Raw genomic sequence first — 18135 nt, 5'->3', positions numbered from 1 at the left:
CAGTTGTGATTGAACTCCATGTCCCAGAGTTCCGTGCGGTCCCCCTTCTACTACTTCCTGCTGCCTTGCGCAAGCTCACATCGTCGTAGAATGCGGATTCTGAAGCTAGTGAGAATAGCTAGCCAGTAAGCTAAAAACAAGCTTCTCGTTGTTAGGCTTCAAACGGGTAAATAATGTCTAAAACACACTCACAGCCTCCGTTATGTTCGGCAGCGACGACCACCGGGGGACCCTCCTCGTCCTCTTCGTCTTCGCCCGCAGGAGGCTCGACATCTCCCGCAACCGTGTTGAACGTGCAGCCCGAGAAACCTCAACATTACACGTACGTAGCTAGTTAGCTGGATTAGCTAGCTAAGTGTACACAACCTCACGTGTAGCTGCACATACCAAACTACAGCTAAACTGTATCTGAAAAAAACTGAACTTCCTGTTCTTTAGAATGAGCGAAGCAAGTCTAGTGAGTGATGATGTGCTTATTAACCGGAGCAGGTCTCCATAAAGAGGCCTAACGTTACTCACTAACAGGAGCCATGTCTTACAAGCTTTGTGGCACTGTATACTTTAAGATCTGTGTTTGTGAATATGTCTAACTGCTGCATAAACTTAATGCAAGTTTAGTTATATTATATATTAGCCTAGAAGTCTGTCACAGCAGCAGAGAATAAGATGAGGAGGAACATCTGTAAGATGGATAGATAAACAATCACTATAAGCAAGCAGGATTTCAGTTCTGTGTTTGTGAATATGTCTCACTGCTGCATAAACCTAATGCAACTTAAGCATTATAAATGAAGAAGTTTTTGCAGCAGCAGACAGATAAGGGATCTCTAGAGAAATAATCACTATCTGTACTGTAAATGAATATGAACACACTTGTGTCTGAGAAACTGTAAAAGGCAGTACCACTTTCTAGAAATGTATTTCACCCCCTCCCTTGCTTTTCCTCTCTCCCAGATATCTGAAGGAGTTCAGAACTGAGCAGTGCCCCCTGTTCGTGCAGCATAAATGTACACAACACAGGCCTTTTTCCTGTTTCCACTGGCACTTCCTGAACCAGCGGCGCCGTAGACCCATCCGCAGACGGGACGGGACCTTCAACTACAGCCCAGATGTGTACTGCACCAAATATGATGAGGGAACAGGCACCTGCCCTGATGGAGATGAGTGAGTGAGACTGATATTTCAGTGTCGTACAAGACTGTTTCACATCATGTTTGCATTGGTTATCATGAGCCCCCCCCCCATACATTTACATAAACAATCATGGACCTCCATAAAGAGGAAGTGTTATTGTTTTATTTGCACTGAATTTCATAAGCGGCCCACACTGTATCTAGTAAGATGATAATGGTGACCTGGCCTTTAGTTGCAAATCCCATAGACCTACTGTAGGTCATTTTGGGGTTTGCAGAAGCCTCTTTAACTCTAAATGGTTAAATCTAGCTGGCATCCAAAGCATTGTCCCTGTCTCCTCTCTAACATTTGTCAGCTTTTACATTTAAATCTTGAATTGTTCAAGTGAATCACCAGAATGTGTGGAGTATCACATGACAAAGGAGCCTTGGGTGAAAGGCAGTTAAGTAGTGATTGAGGACACACCCTGTCCACAATTATAAGTCAAGTTGAACACCTTGGAGGTGTTCAAGGTGAATAGTGGCTGATGCATAATCTTCACAGTGAGCATTAACACCTGAACAGAGCCATTCTCTGTGGGACTCTTTTACACTGAAATGTGCTGAGCCATTATGGTCTGTCTGATACCCTCTTGGTGACAATCACAGACATGGGGAATGTAAATGTAAAGCATTGAGGGTGGAACTGGGATGTTTTTGATACATGCTAATGAATCACTTGGTGGAGTGCTAAATTAACATTTCAGCTCTCATCTCAAAATGTCTAGTTGCAGAGAAAACAAATGAAGAACATAAAATGACCTACAGACTTAAAGAAAGGAAAAGTTTAGCTGCTAAAAAATATTAATTTATTTTGATTTAGTTCAGACAAGAACCATAATATGTTGTGAATTACGTGTAGTTGCGATGTTTTACAATAAAACTACTAGGGATGCTCCGATCCTACTTTTTCAGTTCGGATACTGACAGCAATACCTGGGCTTTGTTTATTGTCAGATACCGAGTACGGATCTGATAACAGTCTTTAATTAATAAGCTGTATGCCTCACTGTGTGGAAGTGACTGGAATTATTCTTTTATGTGTAAGGCAACATTAGGCTTGAATTAAACATTGCTTTCCTAACTTTGTAAAACAAAATTCCAAGCAAATGAAGCTGGTTCTTGGTTCTTGTCTTGTCGGTTGGACACATGTAACCATGGTAACCCGTGCCAACGTCATGTGACCCAACGATGACTTGTGAGAGCCATAAAGTCTGAACTAATTTAAAACATATATTACGCCTAGTAAAGTGAAATCTTATACTTACACTTAATTGAAGCATTATTGATGTTACACAGTTGTCCGTTAACGTCTGTTGTTAATGTTGTCATTACTACCGCATTGCATTGTGGGATATTTTGGCCGCCGTAGTGTCCAGCGTTTGCATGCGGTAATATTTCACCGCAAATAATATGCAATTTGCGTACTATTGGTTTCATACTAGGGTTTCAGACATACTAAGAAATCTTATACACTGTTTTAGCGTACTAAATAGCATGTTAATATGGAATTTGGGACGCAATCCTTGTATCCATGTTCTTTTCTGTGTGTTGCAGATGCCCATTTCTACATCGGACAGCAGGTGACACAGAGCGCAGATACCACCTCCGCTACTATAAGACGGGATCATGTATTCATGAAACAGATGCAAAAGGCCACTGCAGCAAAAACGGTTCCCACTGTGCCTTTGCACACGGATCACATGACCTGCGCAGCCCTGTTTATGATATCAGGTGCCAAAATAACTCAATTTTCACCATGTAACCAATTGACCTTTTGACTTCATATCAGTTTCTGTACGTGTATTTGTGCTGCAGGTGTTTACAGAGTGTCTTTACACTGTGAATTTCACAGGGAAGTGCAGGTGATGGAGTCTCAGGGGGGCTCGGGGCCCACAGAGGGAGGTGGAGGAGATGGACAGTCAGGACAGGCAGCAAGCACAGCTCTCATAGAGAAGATCCTGAGTGAGGAACCACGCTGGCAAGGTACATCTGTGTTACAGCACTTTAAAACTGAAAAAAGCCTTGTGTTAAATTAAAGCAAGGCGGTGCATTGGTGGGGAAGTTTTGTTTACAGGTACTGCTGAGACATGAAATATGATCCAGAAATAAACACTGCATAGTAATCTATAATACACTTGAGACAGGATTTCACATCTCTGGAGAGGTATCACGGTGGAAACTAGGGCTGTGTTTGGCAAGAATCTGGCGATACGATAGGAGTTATGATTTGACATATTGAGATACTGTAAGCAAGGCGATATATTCCGATCTTTTTGATTTTAATTTTAGGAAAACTGTTATACTATGCATAAAATCTGAGTAAAAAACAAACTTTTTTATGCAATCAGAACAGTGGGATCTTCATTTACATTTATCACAGTCCCTGTAACATCCAACATCACAGCACTGCTTTGAGAGGGCACATACACTGAGAGGGCTCATCTCTTTGCAAATGAAATAAAGTATTGACATAGTTCATCTTTGCACGTAAATTATTAATTAAAAGTTGATGGTGTTTTTCAGAATTGATATAGTATCACAAAACATAATATTGCGATCATTTCTATATTTTCCTAACACCCCTAGTGGCAGCTATGTTATCTTTAACTGCGAGGTAAACCGTAGAAATATGTTACAAATTAATTTACCAGGAATGTGAAAGATGCCAACTTTTTTGCTGGATGATCCCTGCGTTTTTTTGTGTTGGCACCCCCGCAGCATGGCAACGACTGGCCTCAAATGAAATTCAGTGATTCAAAAGAAAGAGAGGGGAATGTTTATACTGAACGTGGCCTTAAAGGGGAACTACGCCCATTTTCAAAAACCATATATGTTACTCCTATTGTCTAAGACAGTCCAAAAAATATTAGTAAATGTGAACAACTCTCTCCCAAATCCAAAAACTAGAGTGGTAAAACTCAAACTTATGATGTCATAGGGTATAAAGTGTGGAGCTGCTCCACAGACAATAAATGTGGAGAGATGTTCTAGATGACACTGAGAGCACCCAGGGGAACGTTCTGAGTTTATGTGAACATTTTCTGTTTCACAACTGACAACACTACAATAGAATAAAGCTCATTTGGGGATAAAAAAACAAACAAAAACAAAATCCGTCTCCCATTCATTGTCTACGGAGCAGCTCCACACTTTATACCCTATGACATCACAAGTTTGACACTTACTTCTCTGGTTTCTGGCTTTGAGAGGGAGGAGCTCATGTTCACAAATATTGATTGAACTTTCCTTGGCCATGGAAATAAGATATTGGAATTCTTAATTTAGGCGGTGTTCCCCTTTAATATTTTGCTATGAATGCTATGAAAACAGCGTCGCTCTCTTTTCTCTGTTTGGAGGGTCTCCAGTCATTTTACTGTTTTCTTGATGTGATGACTCTTGACCAGCCCTCGCCATCTACTAGCCTCATTGTCTCCTTCTGTGTCTTCTGTGTCTTATCTCCTTAGACAACAACTACGTGCTGTCCCACTACAAGACAGAACTCTGTAAGAAACCTCCTCGTCTGTGCCGTCAAGGTTACGCCTGTCCATATTACCATAACAGTAAAGACAGGAGACGCAGCCCGCACAAGCACAAATACAGGTGCTCCATTATAGCTTGTAAAAGGATAATATTTGAAAGGTCACGGTTTTGTTTTTGCCTGATTGTGGATGTGTTTAACCAAGTTTGTCCTTGCTGCCGCAGAGCGTTGCCGTGTCCAGCTGTGAAACAGAGTGAGGAATGGGGGGATCCCAGTAAATGCGAGGGAGCGGAGGGATGTCAGTATTGCCACACAAGAACAGAACAGCAGTTCCACCCAGAGGTTTGTCTGTTTCAGCAGAGACCTTATAGACCTGTTTTCTGTTAGTAAATATGATGACGTATTTTGAGTGGAGGTAGAATAATTCTCTGAACATGTTAGTTAATGCTGGCTAGCAAGTTTTGTTGTCTTATGTTCAGTCACACTCACTCTCCGGGACCACGAGTGTTAGTTGAGAAAGTTAACATTAACCAATGGCACCAGATTAGCCGACTGACAGACTAATGTTACTTTGGGAGGAGAGGACGACTCAAGGAGGTTGGAAAGAGGAGATGTCACGCGTCATCAACACGTCATATCTTTGGGGTTCAACACATGCACGATAAAATCTGCACTCGCCAAAATTGAGCCTATCGCAACGCACGACCGCAGCTTCAATTACACTACGCATGTGTTATACCCCATACCCCAAGACTCATGTCCCAGCCTCTTTCAATAGGACTTGGGACGACTGGCTCGTTAGCTAGCTAGCTAGATGGAGAGAAAATGTTGCTAATAGTTTAGCGTTCTGCTAACTGCAACCAATGGCTCACTGCTGCGGTTAGCAGGAGGCTAAACTATTAGCAACATTTTCTCTCCATCTCTGAAATGCTTCATTGATATTGTTGCTTACTAGAGCTTCGAATCACAGTTTGTCATCTCAAATGTAGGCAATATTGTTTTTGGCACCCAACCACACAGCAAGATGACATTTTAGATGTGTATCTTTAGCCCACTACTCTGAGGTGCTTCGTGTGTGCCTCCAGTCTTTTCTTTGTTTTGCCTCCAGCTAACACCGTGATGTAATCGCGACGTCGGCTGTAAAAGGGTCTATAGAATGTAGACCAGAAATCACAGGAGATGAATATCAACGTGTTGATTTGTTACTTTGTCACAGATCTATAAATCCACAAAGTGTAATGACATGCAGCAGTGTGGCAGCTGTCCCAGAGGGCCCTTCTGTGCCTTCGCTCATGTTGAAAGTAAGTCCCCACGATACATTTCTAAAAACCTCAACAGCCACCTGATGATTGATTTTACAATTAAACATTAAACATTATGTTTTGTTTTGTTTTTTCTCCTCCAGGGCCCTTTGTTCCAGAGGAACCACCATTCCCCACACCAAGCTCCCCTCCACCCCCCAGACCTCCAGACCCTCTTCCTTCCCAAGAAGCTTCTTCAAGTCCCAGCAGACACAACATGGGGCCCGGGCCTAGATCTGCTTCTCTTTCAGACCCCTTCTCCCCGTCTGCAGGGTCATGTGTAGCGGAGCACGGGCTGCTGGGTAGTGTTTTGTCTCTGTGCGAGGACATGAGTGGGAGAGCAGAGCCTCTGTCTCCTTGGGCAGGAGAGGGAGGGTACGGCAGAGCACCTGGATTTGAGAGGGAGGATCAGGTGAGAAGGACTGACAAAGAAAAAGGGGCACATGGGCATTATGAGATAATATTAAATGAACAGTGTGTAGCATTTAGGGGGATCTATTGGCAGAAATGGAATATGATATTAATAAGTATGTTTTCTTTGGTGAATAATCACCTGGAAATAAGAATCATTGTGTTTTTGTTAGCTTAGAATAAGCCGTTTATATCTACATACAGAGCGGGTCCTCTTCACAGAGCCGGGGTTATTATAGTAAACTGAAACTGAAACTAAAAGGGAAAAATATTGTTAATAAAGTGAAACTAAATAAAAACTATATCCTATAAGAAAAAAACTAAAACAAAATCGAAATGATATTGCCTGGTTAAAAAAAAGAATAAAGTAAAATGAATTCATTTCAGTTTTAATTTTTTAACTATAATATATCAGGACTGAAAAAAAAGGAGACAACATGATTTTCCGTCAACTTTTGTGATGTTGAATCAAAGAAACTGAATGGATTTGACCTTCCAGGAGATGGCGTTATGTTGCAATTGCTTCACATCGGACACTAAAATAGCACGAAGATTAAACATTCAACATCATGGCCATTCCTACACATTTCTTCCAACCTTGTATTTTGGGGGCTGTCAAAGTTAACATGTTAACGCAAATTTTTTTTAATGCCAATAATTTCTTTAATGATTTAACACAATCGATCTTTCGGAGGTTGTGGCGAGTTCAGTTTAAAGGTAGAGAGAAGATACATCATATGAAACCAGAAAACTTAAAGAATCCATCGGCACCAAACATGTCATACTAGCTTGTTGAAGGAGGTAAAATAACGCTCCCAAAAACTGTCCTTTTCAAAGGGGACCCTTGACCTCTGACCTCCAGATATGTGAATGTAAATGGATTCTATGGGTACCTACGAGTCTCCCCTTTACAGACATGCCCACTTTATGATAATCACATGCAGTTTGGGGCAAGTCATAGTCAAGTCAGCACACTGACACACTGACAGCTGTTGTTGCCTGTTGGGCTGCAGTTTGCTATGTGATGATTTGAGCATATTGTTTTATGCTGAATGCAGTACCTGTGAGGGTTTCTGGACAATATTTGTCTTTGTCTGTGTTGTCAATTGATTTTCAATAATAAATATATGCAATCCATAATTTACATTACTTACAGCATATTTGAGTATTAAATACTTGACAAAATCTCCATTTAAGGTACAGATAACAAATCTGCGATTCATTTGCGATTAATAGCGATTAACTATGGACAATCATCCGATTAGTCGTTATTAAATATTTGAATTGATTGACAGCCCTAATACTACATACTACATAACTAAAACAAAATTTATAAAAACTAAAACCATACATTTCTCAAAAACTGAAACTTAACTAAAACTAACAAACGCACTCTGAAAACTAAACTAAAGTGAAACTGAAAAGTCAAAACTAAACTGAAATTAAAAACAAATTCGAAACTATTATAACCATGCATGAAGCCGGCCACCGTGTTTCTACAGTAGCCCAGAATGGACAAACCAAACACTGGCTCTGGATAAGGCCACACCGTAGTTCTCCAACACGCTTGGCACACGGGAGAAGTTTCAGTTGGTTGTAATCTACAACCTCACTGCTAGATATCGCCAGATCCTACACACTGGACATTTAAATGAAACAAATGGAAAATCATGATGTCATAGTTAATACAAAAATGACTTATCCTGCATGTTTCCATGTCATCATTCTTACATTGCTTGTGGTTTCAGGCAAAGCAAAGGAGTTTTGCTCTTGAGCAGCGCAACAGAGAAATGGCAACAGCACAAAGCAAACAGGTACGATGACAACCTCGAACTCCTTTGTTGTTTTTAATCTTTTTTTATGCAGTCTAAAATTCTGCATACTTTCAGCTGGTCAACATACTTGCATACATACATACATTATTTTCTCTCTTTTTTTTTAATAAAGTTTTTCTATCATTCTGTAGCTTATGGTGTTCCTTCTGTATTCAAATTCAAATATTCAAATTTTGGTCAAAGTATGTATGTTTTAGCATCAAAATGCTATTTTCCCAAGCCCTTCTAAAAACCATGTGACCTGACGTAGGTTTCTGCATGATGACGCTGCTACATGTACAGTATACAGTATATATACATCCTTATAGCCAGTGTATTAACATTATATACAGTCACTGAGATGTCAGTCGGCATGCTCACACAGTAACACAAACTAACTAACCCATTGATGCAGCGGTACCCCAGCAACTCCTGTGTTCTGCGAGGTAAAACTACTGTTTTCGGGAAGTAGTCTGGTCTGGTGGCCTTGAAGAGAGCGATATAACGTCTTCAGTTCCCCGTTGGAAAGGGCTGTCTGATGGCGAGGTCAAGGGGTGAAAATATTTTAAATATAGTGTACACTAAAAGTGATATTGATTTTTCTTTTTTATGCCTCGACGTCAGACAGACATTTCTGACGGGGAACTCAAGCCGTTCTATCGCTCTCTGCAAAGCCACCAGACTCCATTGACAAAAACAGTCATTTTACCTCGCAGAACACTAGAGTATACATACAACCCCACCTCAAAAAATCCAAACTGACCCTTATTGATTAGCTTACTTTGGTAACCTACGTCACTGCTTTTTGCTAACGCCTGAGTGGGCGTTTCCATTTGAAAACAAGTATGCAGATGGACCGGCCCTTTAATAATAATAATATTGCTGCATGGACACAAGTATAAACCTAACGCCTGTTTCTTCAAATACATCAAATTGGTTCTCTTTTAGGACTTGTTAGTGTTTCTGCCCGTGGGAAGCCCCTTGAGTCTGTCCTCCAGCATCCCTTCCAGTCTGGCCGCCACCCCGCCCAGCCCCGCCCCTCTCGGACCACCGGGATCCGGCATCTCCTCGGGCATGAACGCCAACGCCTTGCCATTTTACCCCACCAGTGAGACCGTAGAGTCAGTTGTAGGTAGGTGAAGATGTACAAAATTCTGAATCCACATCTGTGACGATCTAAAATGACTGTAAATGTGACATAGTTCTGAACTGTGTCATGCGTATTATAGAGTCGGCCCTGGATGATCTGGACCTGAACGATTTCGGCGTGTCGGTGTTGGAGAGGAGCTTGGAGAGCAGCTCTGCTCTGCACAGTGTGGGAGTTATGCTGGGTATTTCACAAGAACACAAGAAATGAAAATATGAACACATCATTTAGCTGTATGCAAATGTACATAAATATAACTCATCATTATTTGTCTCCCTTTATAGGAGGCAGCCAGTTCCAGAGTTCTGCCCCAGTCAATATCCCAGGATCCTTTAGCAGCTCTGCTCCTTTTAGCTCCCCTTCACCGTCTCCCCCAATCAGGCCGCACACTTCACCGTTCTTTACTTCTCACCTGTCACAACCCAGCCAATCAGAAAGCACCTTCTTGGGACCATCTCATAGCTCTTTAGGTTTGTTGTTTTGATTTAAAGGCCCAGACACACCAACCCGACATCAAAGACCTGGCGGCGACAAAGGCCACCAGTTGCGTCGCCTTTGTCTTGGCCAAAAAGTTGCACTCGAACACACCGCAAAGACTACAGCTGACAGCCAATTACCACGGACGTTCTGCACCTGCGTGACAGGAAATAACTGTATTCATCATTCAAAAAGGGAAACCAGAAGACCGAGGACGGCGGATATACAAGCCGTTGTTATGATACGTACATGAAACAAAGCGGCGTCTGCCGACCATTTTCTCACCACTCTCACTCACCACTTAGCTTCATTCCAGATGGCCATGTCGTTGTGGAAATATCCGTGTATTGGAATAATCACATGAAATGAAGATGAAAATGAGAAGAGCCTTCTGTGTGTACCCTCTTGACTTAACTCGTTTCCTCACTTCCGCTTCCTTCTCGTGCACTGATTCCTTTAAGTTGAACAGCCAGTCACTGATTTCTCTCACCGACGGGCACCGCCACTGATTCAACAAGCTGAATCGGCTGAAAAACCTCCGACACGGGCAGACTAGAGCCGATGATGCAGGACACACCGGAAAAAAATAGTCCGACGGCCGCTCACCAATTACCCCAAACTGTCCGACGGCCGACCGCCGGCTTGGTGTGTCAGGGCATTAAGACATCAAGTGTTGTTGTGAGGGATAAAAAGATATATGAAGATGATATTTTGTTTATACGTATTCTTTTCGTTGTAGGTCTGAATGGTATGAGCACTAATATCTGGGAGCATTTTCCATCAGGCCAGGGTTCCCCTGGCACCCCCCCCACCCTTCTGCCCTCTGGCCCCTGTGCAGAGACCTCCAGGCTCAAACAGGAGCTGGAGGACGCTCACAGGGCTCTGAAGCAGTGGGGTCACAGCTGGAGACACACAGCTCAGGTAGGTAGGTAGCGGGCCATGTGTGCACGCATGTCTGTGAAATGGCTGTTTGAGTCAATGCAAAGTGCTGCACGTTAATACACATCGCAATGAAATGAATCACAGTTTTGAAACGGGTATTCTTTCTCTTGTAGTCGTGGGCTGCACTGAAAGCAGATGCAGAGGAGTCGCGTGCCCACGCAGCACGGTTAGCTATGGAAGCAGAGCGAGCCAAGCAGGCTGAGGAGGAGGCACAGAGACAGGCTTCTCTCCTACAGGAGGCGCTGGAGAGCTTAAGGAGTGGAGACAACCCCCATCTAGCGCTGCATCAACTCCAGCTACTACACCGACTGCCCTTGGAGTCAGTCCTCAGTTTGCAGGCTCAGCTGTGTAGCTGCCTACACGCTGTAGAACAGGTAAATACCACAGACTCATAACTTACAGGTACTTGTATCTGTGTACTTGTATGTGTCAACACAAGCACTGTTGGCATTTTAAAGAATGTTAGGTAGTTAATCAATGATTACACAACAACTCATGATCAGACTTTTGGGTTACAAAATAATCTAGCGATACCTTTTTTTTACAGTGTATAGAGTACCAAAGTAACAAATCACAAATGCCCGTTGCATGTTCCCAGAGTTGCTTACTTTGTCATATTGGGCTGGATTTTCGTGTGGACAAATATCATGGCCAAAATTATAATCCCGATTATTTTTGATCACGATTATTATCACGATTATTATCACGATTATTCATAGATTTTAGGGACAATATATTTGTATTGCACTTTCACATTTTAAAAAAACAGCACTGCTTTCCAACCGTCAAAAGTTCTAAATGTTGTCCTTTCACTTTGTTATTGTCATCTACAGTGGTTATTTGAATTTAACACACAATGCAGATCATTAGGAGATAATTGATAAATAATATTTGCTTTGATAAAAAATAATCTTGGCATTAGTAGTTTTGATTATATATTATAAGCAGCTTTGAGCTAGTGTTAGGAAGTTAAACAGGTCATAATTCTCTCTCTAATATCTATTTTTTTTATTGCTGTGAAAACATCTCCTTCAAACAACTGGGATTTTATTCAAGTTTCTCTCCAAGAACTACATTCTACAAGATCACATTTGAACGCATCATGATAGTGTTATAATATACGTTCGCCAAATACTCATTTTTACTGAGTAGAGCTTGAACGTATCACCTACTCTTTGGCTCCGTGCTGTCGGCAGACGAGCCGGTCATTCTGAGCACTATCATGAGAAGGAATTACATTATTATACTTGTCTGATTAAGTTAGTTGTTCCAAATATTTTAAGGAAGCCAAAATCGTGATCATGATTAATATTCCATGAATTGACCTTGATTCTTAGTTTTACTTTGCTCACAAAATAGTAGTGAACACTATTTGTGTTCCCCTAAATCATCCAATGTTCTTCAGTTTAAGAGGTGTAAATGTTTCCCTCTGCGTTTCCCCAGGTGGTGTACAGGAAACAGAGACAGTGCTGTGTGACGTGTGGAGAGCAGGGCTCGGTGTCCCTGCCCTGTGGCCACGGACTACAGTGTGAGAGCTGCTCCACCTCTACAGAGTGCCCACTCTGCCCCGAACAGACCCTGGAGCAGCAGCTCTCTTGACCCCGCAACCCGCTCGGACCACCACAGATTCCAGACCAGTCAGTCCTGATTCCACAGATACCAGCCTTGGATCTCAATCGCCATTCAAAATTACGTCGAGGTCATTTTATAATGTGGTAACGACACAAGCGCTGATCTGGTTTTGTATTTTTAAGATGACGTTTACTGATGAACGACCAGCACAGGTCGCTAAGTGAAAGCTCTTAATGTGGAATTTAGGATTCATAATTTTTCTAGTGGTTACCCGTGGAACACCAGTGCTTTTTACTCTTGACCAGCAACACTGTTCTTTACCCCTGTTCTCGATTTGTGAAAATAACTTTTAAGACCTGCTGTTATTTCTTCTCTAACCCTAACTATGAAACATTTACATAGTTCTAAATCACATTTTGATATGTTCTAAAGCATAAGCTCACCCTAAAGAACATATTTCCAGAGAGTCATCTATCCATCTGGATGGCTTCAGTGTGATTTGCTGAGGTTTAAAGATGTTCGCTGTCACCTTTTGTAGGTCAATGGCATTTGTTTTTTGGCACTCAAAGCTCCAAAACATTTCATATATAATTGAACTGTGAGGCCTCTTTCCAGAAATCAAGGCAGTTACTCGTGATTATTCACAGTCCTCATAAACCTCAATACTCAGAATACACAGTCCTCATAACGCACAATAATAAGAATACAGAGTCCTCATAAACCACAATACTCAGAATACACAGTCCTCATAACGCACAATAATAAGAATACAGAGTCCTCATAAACCACAATACTCAGAATACACAGTCCTCATAACGCACAATAATCAGAATACACAGTCCTCATAAACCACAATACTCAGAATACACAGTCCTCATAAAACACAATAATCATAATCCACAGTTAGGAGCAATCCTCATTAGAAGCAGTTTAACTGACAACTATTTTCTACTAAAGTAAGCCCACTAACTATTCATGCCATATAAAATGAAGTAAACCAGTACTCATGGATGAGATGCATATGCTTTGTGACAACACATACGTGAATGTAAAACTACAATGGTCTTCTTAGCTGAGGTATAACTAAATAAGGCTTGGTGGCCAGGTAGTGTCACTCTGGTACACTCTGCTGTGTGTTTACATCCATTTCAGGGTACCATGAGTAACTGTTATCATTTCTGAAAAGAGGCAAATTTAGTTGTGTTGTGTGACGGCAAAGATCTCAAAACCTTCTAGATGGATGGATGACACGGCAGGTTAGCAGTTAGCAGGGTTATGAGCTGTCTTAAGGTCTGAAAACACTTAAAAGGGCCTGTTGTCTGTTGTCTGCATCATCCAGACAATGATCCTATATCGCTGCAGCCAAAAGGGGGCCGTCAAACCAGTCTGCTGGTAGCGCTTGTCTAGATTATATTGAATTTCTTGTTTAATTTAGTTTTTTGTTTTTTTTACAAAATGCATTTAAAATGGTCAATTACTGTTGAATAATAACAGAAAATATTTAAATAATGTAGTAATATTTGTTTAAATTGACAACAGATGGCCTCTGTTAAAGCACTCAGGTTTTCTCTAATATTCTTCTACATAAACTGGAAGAGGAAAGCATGTTAACACAATCAAGGCAAATGTACTCAGTCAACTTGTGTAGTCTTTGAAATTACATATTTTTAATTTTTACTTCAACGCTTTTCATGTTAACTCAAACATACAGACTTTTGTTAAAACCAGCCCATTTTCTATGTTTAAAATCAATGTGACAGGTTTTTCTGCCAAAATTTTTACATTTGTAGTAATCTTTGACATTTCACCGTGTGTCAAATGTAGTCTAATATATATATTATATATATATTCACACACATAGTTAAATGATGTCATACTTATCTCTTGCACTGATTGGACAAAGCATCAGGAAGCAGACAGATATGTATGGTGTGTGAGGTTTAAATGCAGGAGTGAAAGTGTTCATGATCACTGTGATGGTCTTTGGTAAACCCATGCTCAGCATACTGTCCAGACACAACTCATCCAACACCAGTGTTTCTTTCTGAGTGGATATTTCTTTGTTTTTTGGTACAGATCATTAAAACAAATATAGTATATTTTTGGAGGAAAACATTGTCTGTGTGTTTGTTTATGGTTGAATCCCCTCCTGGGACTGTTTCTCTCTCTGTCTTCGCCTCTTCACGTAGGCCTGAGCCTCTCGCTCTCCTCTCCTGGACTCCAGTGGCCTCAGACTGCTGTCCTCTGGAAAATAGGATTAGCAGTTTGCTAATTTTTTAAATATTGATTAGTGCAGCTTTAAGGTATTTTAATACATAATGTTGTGTCCTTGTCTTAAAGTTATTTTTTAAATATTTTTAATCTGTCTATCATACTTCATTATAACCAATTATGTGTTGATCTGTCTTATATCATTTATAAGTCTCTCTCTCCCTCTCTCTGTATATACATATATATTATATATGTATATGTATGTGTGTGTATATATACACACACATACATATACAGTGTATATATATATATTTTTTTTTTTTATTTCTTCTTATTATTTTTCTTCATCTCCCTAATGCTGTAATAATAATGTTTATTTTAGTCTGTATTTTGTCTGAGTTTCTACCATTTATTTACTTCAGATTTTTTAAAGAAATGAATCCAAAATATCACAGATGCGATATGACCCGCCCTACTCTGCCTCTGATTGGCTCCCCGTGATATTCTTACCCTCCCTAACCAATCACACTCACTCTTAATGTCTAAACCTAACCAATTAAGGCAAAGAGTGTTAGCCAATCAGAGGCGGAGTAGGGAGGGTCATGCTTTCGGCGGAGAATTCGTAATGTAGCGTCCCGCCCCCATACACACCATACACCACCATACTACACCATACACCACCACCCGAGCCGAGCTGGAAACAGAGAGACACCTAGCTTCTACGTCAGTATCACGGTAGTCTGGCTTTAAAGACCACCAACAACATGAATACACACGACGGTCCGAGAGTGACTAACTGTACCACGAAACGCCGTCGAGGGAAGCGAGCCGGAGCGCTGGTTAAACTGTGTCAGCAGGGTTTTACACTGCGCTCCCGTCACTACATCTGGTGACCGGCCGCTCTCTGGACGACAACATGGACGCGCTGCTGCACCGCAACGGAGGAAACCGGGATTTCCGCACATATGCCGCCCTGTGCTTCACCGAAACCTGGCTCGGTGAGCACATCCCGGACACCTCACTCCATCTGCCGGGCTTCACACTCCTCCGGGCGGATCTAACGGGACCATGCGAGACAACCCCCGGGGTTGGTGTACAGATGTTCAAGTGTTGAAGAGAACATGTGTACAGATGTTCGAGTGATGACATATAAACACATAGAACTCACATATAAACCTCGTTCATTCTGGTGGCTGTATACATGTCTCCTCAGGCCTGTGTTAGTGAGGCGGTCCAACATCTGGCTGATCACATCACTAACGTGGAGCAGTGACAAACCAGACTCCCCGCTCATTATTCTGGGGGACTTTAATGGAGCAAACCTCAGCCAGGAACTACCAAAATACAGACAACACATCAGCAGAGATGAGAGCACACTGGACCACTGCTATACAGCGTTAGAGGACGCCTATCGCTCCATCGGCCGGTCAGACGTGGGACTGTCCGACCACTCTCTGGTTCATCTCCTCCCGACCTACAGAAGGAAGTTCAGATCTGTTAAACCTGTAGTCCAGACTGTGAAGAGATGGACCAACGAAGCTGTGGTGTAGAGGAGCCTGCATGTCATCACTAGCTACAGGAGACCCCCCCCCCCCCCCCACCAAGGACTCTGGTGCAGTCAAAACAACCTGGAGATGACAACACTGCCCCCCCCCCCCCCCGGCACACTGTAACTCCATTAGGGGCCAATTCATTGCCACATCCACAAATGATGTTTGAAGAAGAGCTCGAAACGTCACATGTGGATATGCCGGTAAGGGAGCTGCAGTGTGCCGATCTTCATTTATGTTTTCAGTGTGTTAGCTTCTGCCACTCCAAGTTTCAGGAATGCAAACCAAACCAACCTAAACACTTGACATTTCAACTGCAATTCAATAATATCAAGAAATGATAGTACCAATATACACTTTGATGTAGGCCTAGTGTAATTCACATCCACTTTCGAAATGAGTTGAAATGAACACATGTGGAACATGATGGGTGGTGTCGATGCAAGCGTGCTGACCTCATGTGATGGAGAGAAGGAGGCCTTAGCTGATTCAAATGGTTCCATTTGTCACTTACCAGGGAGTCAAACCTCTTAAAGACGACAGTGAACACATCCACTTGCACGCCATTATAGTGATGAGAAAAAAATAACACATTAATGATTACACGGGTTGAAATATTCCTCCTGCTATTTGGTTTGCTACTGTTGAAAGAGCAGGACTTTTTTTGTTACTTACTAATAGTGGCAGCCCAAAGCCCTCTCATGCATTAAAACCCAATTTGACAGTTTGACATGTCAGGAAAAGCACTGGTGTAACAGATAAAACCAGGACGCAGGAACTGACAAACCTGAATGGAATGCAGCCATGATCAATGTTGATACCAAGTCAAAATGTCTATGAATGGAGAAAAGTCAACACTAGTACTTCCAGTTGTCTCAGTTGTCTCAGTTGTCCCACCTTACCTGACAAATACCCGATTCCAGGCATCCTTGTTGTGTTTGATGTCTTCCTGAACCTCCCCAATCAACCTGGAGAGGGCGCTCAAGATCTCTGACAGCTCCTGTGTATCAGCATGGTGCAACAACAACATGACTTTAGTGCTGTCAGATCAAATGGAGAAACCACATCACCCTCAACTCCACAATGTGAAGGCTTCACCTTAGTCATTGGCTGATGTAAACCCTTTTTGACGGTGAATCACTCCTGTGTACCTGTCTGATAGAACAGTCACATTAGGAGATATTAAAGACTTATGATATACATACTGTTGGTAATAATCTATTGAATGTACTGTAAATTAATATGAATAGAAGAAATTGTAAAAGGCAGTACCACTTTCTAGAAATGTATTTCACCCCCTTCCTCGCTTTTCCTGTCTCCCAGATATCTGAAGGAGTTCAGAACTGAGCAGTGCCCCCTGTTCGTGCAGCATAAATGTACACAGCACAGGCCTTTTTCCTGTTTCCACTGGCACTTCCTGAACCAGCGGCGCCGCAGACCCATCCGCAGACGAGACGGGACCTTCAACTACAGCCCAGATGTGTACTGCACCAAATATGATGAGGGAACAGGCACCTGCCCTGATGGAGATGAGTGAGTGAGACTGAGATTTCAGTGTCGTACAAGACTGTTTCACATCATGTTTGCATTGGTTATCATGAGCCCCCCCAATAGAGCCATACATTTAACATAAACAATCAGGGACCTCTGTAAAGGGCAAGTGTTATTGTAGTGAGTATTTATGTATTAAAGTAAATTACAGAGAATTACCTGGCCTTTAGTTAGACACCCCATAAACCTATCTCTATTGGTTTGCAGGAACCTCTTTAAAGGATAAGTTTGGGTGCCACTCCTGTCTAAACTATCCCTTTAACTCTAAATGTTTAAATCTAGCTGACATCCAAAGCATTCCCATCTCATCTCTAACATTTGTCAGCTTTTACATTTAAATACTGAATTGTTCAAATGAATCACCAGAATGTGTGGAACATGGCATGAGAAAGGAGCTCAAGTTGAACACCTTGGAGGAACAGTGGCTGATGCATAATCCCCACAGCGAGCATTAACACCTGAACAGAGCCGTTCTCTCACTCTGTGGGACTCTGAAATGTACTGAG

The 18135-nt window shown here is 41.9% G+C and overlaps 1 protein-coding gene across 2 annotated transcripts; it reads left to right on the top strand.

Moving 5' to 3' along the window:
* Nucleotides 1-55: 55 nt before the first annotated feature.
* On the top strand, nucleotides 56-14434 carry unk (unk zinc finger). Of its 2 annotated transcripts, XM_074620746.1 has the most exons (15): nucleotides 57-322; nucleotides 955-1164; nucleotides 2730-2906; nucleotides 3028-3158; nucleotides 4640-4775; nucleotides 4878-4995; nucleotides 5870-5954; nucleotides 6059-6366; nucleotides 8114-8179; nucleotides 9128-9311; nucleotides 9409-9510; nucleotides 9611-9796; nucleotides 10543-10724; nucleotides 10859-11119; nucleotides 12189-14434. In XM_074620746.1, exons 1-15 carry the CDS (start codon nucleotides 174-176, stop codon nucleotides 12342-12344), a joined length of 2451 nt encoding a protein of 816 aa, XP_074476847.1. In that variant the 5' UTR covers nucleotides 57-173; the 3' UTR covers nucleotides 12345-14434. The 2 variants fall into 2 exon arrangements, with proteins under 2 accessions (XP_074476848.1, XP_074476847.1); XM_074620747.1 differs by lacking the exon at nucleotides 12189-14434 and having other exon boundaries at nucleotides 56-322; nucleotides 10543-10728; nucleotides 10859-11085.
* The last annotated feature ends 3701 nt before the right edge of the window (nucleotides 14435-18135 follow it).

The sequence above is a fragment of the Sebastes fasciatus genome, chromosome 20, assembly GCF_043250625.1.
Source record: "Sebastes fasciatus isolate fSebFas1 chromosome 20, fSebFas1.pri, whole genome shotgun sequence".
Lineage (NCBI taxonomy): Eukaryota > Metazoa > Chordata > Actinopteri > Perciformes > Sebastidae > Sebastes > Sebastes fasciatus.
The sequence above is the reverse complement of the archived record's forward strand: the minus strand, read 5'-3'. Positions and strand labels throughout refer to the sequence as shown.